Here is a 10512-nt window from a genome sequence, read left to right as displayed (position 1 = left end):
GACTTCTACCGGGAGATTCACTTTTTGACCTAGAATATGCCGATGACATAGTTCTATTTGGTGAAGACACTGACAAAATACAGAGTCTTTTGACCACTCTAAGCAACAATGCAAGCTTGTTCGGGATGCGATTCTCCCCCTCGAAATGCAAAATGTTGCTTCAGGATTGGGCTGCATCGACACCCGAACTAATGATAAGGAGTGAAGTAGTTGAGCGTGTCGACCGCTCCACTTGTCTTGGGAGTCTCATCAGCCTTTGTGGTCTGGTATGTGACAAAATCTCAGGACGGATATAGAGGTCTGGAATAGCTTTCACCAACTACGGAATTTGAGTCGACAACTAGACCTCTGTGCTAATATGGTGTGGCAACTCGAACTGATGTACGTACGTACGAAGTTCTACGTTGTTACTGATTGACTCTACCAAATGGTGTAATCAGTTTGCGGAGTAGATTAGTCAACATGATGGAACAACATACTTTTTGTGATTAATAGCTGATAATATTACTGTATGAAATGGGAACTATCCCCTAAACAAAGATACAGTTATCGATGTTTTTTTATTCAAAAGAAAACATCAGATTAGTTACATAAGTTGTTTTTATTTTTCATTTAGTAAATAAGTATGATAGTAGTGATGTGTAGATAAAAAAAATGGGAAAAAAGTGTGAAATGCACATTGAATATAAATCTATTCATTTTCAATGGTCAGTGGAAGTTCTTCATCATTGTAAATATTCTCAGCCTGAAATAATAAACACAAAGTAATATGCAAATACTGAATTAGTTGAGTTACAACACGTTTCTCTTTCACTATCGAGTAGTCTAATATAGTCAGTCAGCTACAACGTAGGACCAGGCACATATGTGCATCGGTCCAGGTTGCCATACCGCATCAGCACAACAAGATGAACACCGGGTTCATAGCAGTGGTTAGGTCAAAGGTGGTAATATATAAGAGGAAGATTGCATATAGAGATATAGTACAAGAAAGAATTGGTTCGTAGAAAGAAAGATATGAAGTGATTTTAATCTCTTAGTTTAGTCTAATATAACTCATCCAAAAATTTGTACAGATTTGTGTAATAGGCTTTTCGACTTACATTTTATGCGTGAGAACTAACGATACCACTGGTACTACTACTATTACTACACTACTACCCGGATGCATAAACAGAAACATGTAGGTCTAGACTCGCACTTTCGACCTAATGGTTGAATGTTGAACACCTTAATCACTCAGAGACCATTATATGATAGATCCTGTCAGTAGTAACATTCCCAATTTTCAAAAAAGGTAGATGATGATACTGATCTCAATCACATTAGTAGAATCAGTCCAGATTATATGTACATTGGATAAGAATAAATCTGAAGGTTTAGGACTTTTCGTTAGGTACTTTAGATTGCTTGATAGTGGTAAGAAAGTATAATGGTGAGATTAAAACAACCAATTTTTTCAACCACTTGTAACACGGCAATGTCGGTGACCCGTTGAGTACACAGACCATTGGCCTTTGAATCGAAAGGTATTGGGTTTAACTCTTAATGTGAATGTCAACCTTGGTATGCAGGTACGAACGGCTGACGAGTTTCAGTTATGACAAGACGCGCATCCTTGTTTTCACTGCTGGCTACAACCGATCCATGATGGTGTGTGATAAAATAGCTGTATAGGACGCATACATGTTAAAAGACAGATGAAGAATTTAATCCTGAATATCAAAAAACAGGGCAATTCAAAACCCAACTATGCTATAAACTAGATAAGTTCTCACAATAAGAGAAAACATACCATTTGCCACACTTGTAATATATTATCTTCAGATACTGAACAAATAACCCATGCATCATTTGGATTCCATGAAAAATCTGAAATTTTCGCTGTATGTCCACCATGAATGAACAGTAATTCCGGTGGTCCATCTTCAGCATCCTCAGCTGATTGTTCTTCACCAATTTTACTAAGATCCCAAACATGTAGACGTCGATCGGTACCTGAGCTAGCAAGAATAGTTTCATGGTGTGGTGACCATTGAACCTATATAGTGATAAAGAATCAGTGAAATGACGAATACTAATTATTCTATCTGTAAACAGTATCTGCTGTGGTCACTAAAAACCAGTGTACTACTACTAATGAGAGAGTTAGTGAGGAAGGATGCAATCTCTCCAAGTACAACGGTATAAAGAAGTAATCAACAATCTTAATTTCATAGATTAATTGTTTAAGATGAGTTTCGCCTAGTCAACGTTTAAACGTATTCTCAGTGTATTTCAATTGTACCTGGTTACCTACCTGATTCTCAGTATATTTTTTTCTTGTATTGATTATTTCACTATGATCCATTATAAAGACATTCTAGTCACTATAATACATTTAACTGTATTTTTATTTGTAAAACAAACTGCAAGTACATGAGAGCTAGAGATACAACACAGTTGCTCAAACCGAAGTAGGTGAGGGTGGGATTCAAAACTGGGACTTAATCGAAGAAAGTCGAATGCTTTAACCATTAAGCTACCGCTTAAAAGAAAATATGAAATAACCTGTAATTTTGCATGTCATTCTTGTGTACGAGCCATGCTAATGTTTTATGTCTAAATGTTAATATGTACAACTGAGGGGAATAACAACAACAACAACTTTCCTTCATAAGCTTGTTCTGTATAGAAACAACCGTTAATTTTTATAAATAACTTACTTGAAATATTTCATCTTTATGCGATTCAAATGAATGTAACTTCATTTGTAAACTACGTAAATCCCATAGTGCAACAGTTCGATCAGCACTACCAGTGGCTAATATATATTCACTAAATGGATTAAATGATAAACAATTAACTTCAGCTAAATGTGAATCAACTGTATGACTAGGACGTGTTGTACAACCACTACGTGTATCCCATATCATAAGTTTTTTATCATCAGCAACTGAACCAAATATAGATTCATGTAATGGATGCCAACTGACATCTTCTACAACACTTGTATGACCAGTGAATATAGTTTGAGCGTCTATAATACGACCTTCTTTTGGAGTTGCATTAATATCCCACATACAAATAGTCTATAATAAACGGAAATAAAATGGGAATATACATAAATTGTTTGATTCTATTGAGAAAAAAGAACACAACGGATCTCGATCAATTCAACACGAAATAATGAAACCTAAAAGAGATTCTAATGACATCATTAAAGGAGTGAAAATGAAATACTGTCAACATTTTATGTTAGAAATTAAGTATCTGAGTATAGTCTTTGTCTAATTTAACTGTTTATCAAGTATAGATTTCATATACTCGTCTGTGAATGGCAATATCCAACCGATTGAACTGAAGTAGATAAGATGAGACTCGAGCCTGTGGTATACCAGTTAAAGATGGGCACTTTGAGGAGTAAGTTATCGTTTGCCATCAAGTAATAGATTAATCTAACAAGAATGATTAAATTCATCAAATTTTACAAAGTAGAGTGGCACAAATTTGGAGTATAATGGAGGGAAAGACTGGCATCGTGTGAAAACAAAAAAAAAACTAAGTCGTGGGATTATACCCTTCCTTCAAACGATTCAACATCGAAATAGGTTAGGTTAAGGGAAAGAAAGGAAGCTGACTAATCAACTTCTTGTTGAGACTAAACTCCATCCAGCTTCGTTGTTGATGAGTTAAAGTGATCATGATAGATACTTCTTAGCGCATGATGAATTTGAAGTTAAAGCGGGAGATTACAGACAGATAGACATACATAAGCAACTGGAAGGAATGTAACGGATTTAATTTACCGCAGCTAATACCAAGACAGTGAGAAAGAAATTAAGAAGATGGGAAATTAACGTTAATTTCAATGGGAATTTAAACATACGAAATAATAAATAAAATCCTAAGAAACATGCCCCCTTCAAACGAAAAGCGAATGCCTGACGCTTTAACAGGGGTTGGTGGATGTGGAGGATTCATCTAGGGGAGTTGAAAAAACCTCTGTTATGAATTTAAGTTGCTGTCGATTTTTACCCTGTGCTAATTGTTGTGTCCTTGACTGGAAAATTAGAGAGCAGCGTACTTATCGATCGATTCAATGACACGTAAATACGTACGGACGGCCTAGAGTCTCGATTGGTCTCGCTTCCCTGTCTAGCCCAGTCAGTTGAGTCCAGAACACAAGTCACAGCCTCGGAGATATGAATCATTGTATTTCAGACATGCTCTATTTATATACCAAACAAGCAAACCACATCGTACCATAAAAATAGTAAACAACATTTACACAATATGTAACGAATGAATTAAATAATAGCCAATAGGGAATGTACATTTAAAGTCCAAGGCCACCATAGACTTAACATGACAATGATTGGCATATTATTCTGTATCCACAACAACCTCATTCGAAACCAATGGTGAATATGCATTCCAGTATCCTGAGCGAACAAACGGCGTATGAACCAATTGTTGGTCGCCGGCTACCGAAAGACTACACCTGCAAACGTTGTTCCACTGCCTTGTGGATTAGACGTTTAAGTTAAAGGCTCCGGGTGTGGCCCCCTAAGAAAATCACCTGCTTCGGTCTGGACACCCGGGCAGTATCCCAGTCCTCATAAAAATCGAATGACTTATGTGGCGCATATCTGTTTGGTGCCTCCCTATACCAATGTTTATGTGTTTAAATAAATAAATAATTTACGTGACTTAGTGAAAACAGATAAGAACTATATGTCCTCGCTTTTTTACCCGTTTAACCCTCCTTTTACCAACTTATATGTGAGAACAATAAATAAATAACAAATTTAAGTTTGTTTTACCACAAACAAAACTACATGGAACAGAAAATAAGAAAAGATAATAAACGTACATAATCATCCGACGCAGACAACAAATAACCATTTAAATTTGGATTCCATGATAAACCATAACCTTCTTTTTGATGCCCTCTTAAACGTAATTCCGGTCGACATACACCAGATGGATCAGGTTTACTTGGATGTTTGGTATAATCAAACACCAAAACATCAGAACTAGGCGTTTTAGTAGCGATTACACATGGATTCTGTGGCATATAACGAGCTCGATTTACTTCACCCTCGTGATTGATTTTTATATTGATCTCAATTTTACCGGTTACTGCACCAAACCCACCGAACTCTGATTTTTTTGTGTGGAAAAAAATGGATTTATGAAAAGTTATTCATTTTTAATCTGGATGTTGAAATGGAATCAATTAAATGGATAATGTAACATGATAACTAACTAAAAGTTTATATACTCTTACTTTGGTGCTATATAATTATGTGTTAAGATCTTGTGTGAATACTAAAGTGGGTGAGTTTAGAATGTGTGGACATATCATCGAGTATTAAACATAACTCGACAAGAACACCACATTCACTAGTAAAACTAATCATAATCAATGTACAATCTGGGAACATGTGTACGTTTACCCAAGATGTCATACTACAACATTAACAGGGTGAAATGAAATTAACAAGACTAATATACAGGAGTCTAAATGAGAAACAATAGTAGTAGTATTAGTGATGTTAAAAAAAACAAGATGGGAAAAAATGAGTAAATTAGTGAAATGAAATATATAACATGATTTTGAAATTGATGCAGAACCATGTCACCTAACGTCACTAATAACTGGGTATGCTAGTCGTGCGGAAAACAACCGGGTAGACTGCATCTATCAACATAGCTCAGATCAAAAACCAGTAACTGATGTAATGTTTTGTTTTGACTGTCTAGAGCTTTTTTCCTACAATACCCAATACGATGCGTTGATGCCGTACAAAATACATGTCCCAACCACTTCAGTTGATGAAGTTTGATAACTCCATCAACCGACTGTCAGGTACCCTATTGCTTAACATTGCAGCAATTCTCACTCGATCATCCCACGATATGAGAATGGTTAAAGATAAATATGATTAAAATCCTGCAGCCTATGCATATCTTTTGCTTTCACAAATCATGTTTCGCAACCTTAAGGTAAAGTAGAAGAATATTTCGCCTACAATACAAGTGAAGTAAGCTTACAAAAGTTAAGAGCTTTCCGAACCCTTGCCAAGATTGCGTTAGACACCAACGCATCGGAGTAAAAAGGACCCCTCAAGAAAAGTGATGATTAACGCATTCAGCTACTTTACTTCCTGCAATTAATCTAGTCGACGACATAGACTTGTATTCAAAGGTGGAAAATGTTTTCCACACATACTTGCATTGTTCTTTAAGGTAATCAAAAGACTATATTTTCCCGGTTTATTCAACAAATGAGCCTATTATCAGCGTGTCCTATATCAATAAGTGAATCAATCACTTAATATGATTAGAGATAGAATCAAATAAGAAGTAATTAATGTACTTTCACCAATATGACTTTCAACTATTCGAGTAAAAGACATACGAAAACACACCAGCGATTCCACCAAAAAAATCTGCTGGTATGGACAGTTATTATTTAGAAAATGCTTTGATATAGTAGTTAAAGCATTAGATTTTTAAACCGACTTGTTATAGATTCAAAGTCTATCACGTTTAATAATTTGTTTTTAACAGTTGAAACTTCACAAGATACAGAACAATGTTAACTTCACATAGTCCCTTAAGTCTCCGCTTCGAAATAGATGCTCAGTCAGTCAGTAACAACGTAGAACTTCGTACGTACGTACATCAGTTTGAGTTGCCATACCACAATAGCACAGAGATACAGTTGTCGATTCAAATCCCGTAGTGGTAGAGGTGCTCAAATAACTTCACAATCTATGAAATCTGAAAAATTAAAGGATGATAATTATTAATTAACCTGACTGATTCATACACAACGGGACACTATACTACTTCATTCCAATGATTCTTCGAGTAAACAATTTCAAGATAATTTAATCATAGACTACATTATATAAATCAATTCAACTTACCACCACGTTCAACATCATAACTATTAGGATCAAATTGGGCATTATCATTTGGCATATGAACACTAGCAATAAGTAAGTGATTTTGTTCATCAGATGTATGAGTTCCCAAGATAAGTCGATGAATAGAAAAATCTTTACCTTCTGGTCTATGAAAGTATATATGAATAATAAGTAGACAATTAGATTTGAATAATGCCCATGTATAAACATACTATGTGTTCATTTTTAATGAACGGAGAATGTTATATCAAAAATTCATACACAGATGATACTCAGAAGTATAATTAGATTTCCAACATAAATTATTAAAAAAATTATTTCATAAGTATGACAATGTTGATTTAATGATCTTGATGGCAGAAAAAGCCCATTTTCTAATGATATTTTAGGAGTGCACATGGAACAAAAATCGAAGATACACGAATGGAACTCATAACTGTTCATTATTGTTATTTAGACTTTTGGTTAGCCTAGATCTGATTTGTGTTCGTTCGTTATCGTGTTCAGAGCCTGATGAGGTGATTTTACGAGAATCTATCAGTACAATAGAAATTCATTGATTTTTCATAACCCTTTGGTTCAAATTATTAATAGATGTCACGACTATCTGTATATCTTTCTACGTAACATCTAGGTCAGCCTCGATTTCAGAACTACCTAAGTGCGACTTCAGTTGTTCCTGGAATTTACCTTGAGCTTTCTCATCGCTGAGTTCAACACTAACGGGTCTTCTTAGTGTGGCTTTCCTGAGTCCAGTGCAGCGCAAGCAAATTCGTGCTTGTATTAAATCATTATCAGAGTCTAAACATGTACTCCAGAACGAGCAACAGTCTTCTATTGAGCCTCTTCGACGATGACTGATGGCAATATGGTCTATTTGAGTTCATCATTGGTTTTGGTGCAAAGGAACACCATGTTAGACGATGTCTTTTCATGCACCGACTACCACTACTTGGCTGTCCAAACAGAATTAGGTGGAGAGGGGTTCGAGCCAAGAAGTTAGTGGCTGAAAGTCGAACGCTTTAACCACTAAGCCACCGCCTCACACATACGAATCGATGAATTTCTTAAATTTTGGTAGTCCTATCACCTGTGAATTATTTTTCACCGTCTAGTTCGCTTAATTTATCTGTTTGAGATTTATTCCGATACTGATAAACGGGAGAAATTAAACCTTTTTTTAATCTTAATAGGTTTACTATCTTCTATGAAGTCTGGTTAGTCAATATAGTTTCTGAAATAAACTGCAAGTCTATATATTCTAGCTACATACTTTTCGAACAGGCACAAGCATGCTACGCAACAATAAGGAATCAACAAGGACGCTCAGAGTTCTTAAGATAGTAATTATACACAATTGGGCTATCCCATACTTTGAACAGCCAAGAAATTGGACGTGATTAATAGACGACTGATAGCTTACCTTGTGACTTCAGGTAACCATTGAGCTGTAAGGCTTGGCCATTCCAGGGCGTGAGTCATAACCATATCATACAGGAAAGGAGTATTCTTTTTCCAAATTTTATATTCTTCATTAATAACACGTTCTTCCACACCATCTTCGTAACCTGCACAGAATAAAAGTGAGGTGAACCAACGGTCAATCTTATATCAACGGGTTAGATTATATATAATGTGATGTCTGAAAATATTCCTGTATGAGTTCGACTAAATAAACCAAAGTAAACTCCAGTCGGTAAATATCACATGTGACGTAGAACTCGGCACATATGTGCATCAATTAAAACTGTCACATAACATAAGCACAGTGAAATGAGATTAATGTAATCCCAAATCCGATTGATTCATCCATAAATTATAGTATCGCCCATCTACGGATTCAGAATCTAAGGGAATACATAGTAAGTGCATCTGCGCTGTTGCGAATTATTATGAGTTATATCGGCAAGTATCTAACCACTGGTTGCAATAACTGTGTAAAACTCAAACTGATCGTCTGTACATGGTTCAGTCCAACAAAGAATGGTTTCACGAACTGCTGTTTTGAATTATTGGCTTATAGCTTTCTTTAAACCTAATAGGCCAAACAGTGTCGCCAATCGAAGTAGGAGGTATGTATAACATGTCCCAACTACCCTATCTGACAAATATTTATTGCCTTACCAACTAATGTGCCACCTTTACTTAGCACCCTATGCCTAACCTCAAAATTGCCTAGTTGATAGCCCCAACAAGTACAACCAACACTTTGGAGACACCAACGGTTGAGCACTAGTGATCTACAAATATCCTCAGTTCTTAACGGTGATGCTTTACATTTAAAGCAGAACAGATCAGATGTAAGCGGAAGCCACATTAGACTGTAAGATAGTTAATAAAAGAAATCCTAGAAATTTTCTAGACTTTCGATAAATTATTCTCAACTTAAATACACAGAAACCTGATATGCACAAACTACCACTGGCGAAGCTGAAAACTAAGAAAACCACCTGCTTCGGTCTGGGAACCCGAGCAGTATCACACCCCTCACACAAATCGAATGATTTATGTGGCGTATATCTATTTGGTGCATCCTTGTACCAATGTTTGTGTTTAAATAAATAAATAAATACTTCAGTAAGAAGTTGAGGAGTCAAGTGTTTACTCTAGAAGTCCCATATATTTTTTTGCATAAGAACTCAGCAAAAATTCATTGCATGCATTTGGTAAACCACCATCAACACGGTACTTAACTCCACTATGCACCCACTCAATTCCAACAACACATCAGAGAAGTAATGAGGGGATTATCAGATCAAAAGTAGAGCATTCATTATATCAGAACTAGTGGCAGACTAGACATTGGATTTGCAGTTCCGAATAGAAAAAGTTAAAGAAACCACTTACAACCATGTTACGTGATGCTTCAAACCACACTGACTTTAGCAGAGTGAGACGTCCACACCATTTAAAAGGGCTCAGTTCACCAACCACACCCTGAAACTAAGCTTCCATCACCTTATTTTGACTGTGACAAAATATACAGACCGGCAGCGACTGTTCGAATGTAATAAAGGTAGCAACTGAGTTGAGAAGTGTAAAAAACCCAACGTCCAACTTCCTACTTTAAAAGACCGGTTTATACGGCTTAGTAACTACCCACTAGTAAAATGCAGGTCTGACCAGTCTGTTTTGGTCATTTTGAGGAGGGTGATTAAATGATATATGCATCACATATATTGTGAATTAGTAAAGAGAACGTAATCCATGCCTGATACCTTGCGGTATGCCGACATGAAACTACCTTACAATGAATCCATGAACCAACTAATGGTTGCAAGGCAAAAACACTCAATGGTTCCAAGATATTTTATGGCACTATAAAACATACCTGCATCAGTTTCAGGCATTTCTGGGGAACCTGATGAAGTCGACTACAACTTATGACTTTGAATTCTAGATTGGCGCTAACGAACGGTAACTTGTACTTCAACAACTCGATATTCAATATGCTTGTGACACACTAGTGTCAGTTAATTTCTTCGCATTCGGCTCTTGATGTCAAGTCGTGATTCAAAGTATTCGATATATTCGAATGTTTTCAGCTCAGTCCCAAGACTACCCTTACTTAATCGCACCTGTTACCCCTCGT

At 36.1% G+C, this 10512-nt stretch overlaps 1 protein-coding gene across 2 annotated transcripts; it reads right to left on the bottom strand.

The window, feature by feature from the left end:
• Positions 1–582: 582 nt before the first annotated feature.
• On the bottom strand, positions 583–10335 carry CAF1_2 (CCR4-Not complex caf1 ribonuclease subunit Caf1; the record flags this gene model as incomplete). Of its 2 annotated transcripts, XM_012938078.3 has the most annotated exons (7): positions 583–745; positions 1796–2041; positions 2706–3071; positions 4856–5145; positions 6921–7066; positions 8344–8488; positions 10252–10270. In XM_012938078.3, 7 exons carry the CDS (start codon positions 10268–10270, stop codon positions 692–694), a joined length of 1266 nt encoding a protein of 421 aa, XP_012793532.1. In that variant the 3' UTR covers positions 583–691. The 2 variants fall into 2 exon arrangements, with proteins under 2 accessions (XP_012793532.1, XP_051065832.1); XM_051217181.1 differs by having other exon boundaries at positions 4856–7066; positions 10252–10335.
• Between the last annotated feature and the right edge of the window lie 177 nt (positions 10336–10512).

This window comes from Schistosoma haematobium, chromosome 6 (assembly GCF_000699445.3).
Source record: "Schistosoma haematobium chromosome 6, whole genome shotgun sequence".
NCBI classification, from domain to species: Eukaryota; Metazoa; Platyhelminthes; class Trematoda; order Strigeidida; family Schistosomatidae; genus Schistosoma; species Schistosoma haematobium.
This window is presented reverse-complemented; position numbering and strand designations above follow the sequence as displayed.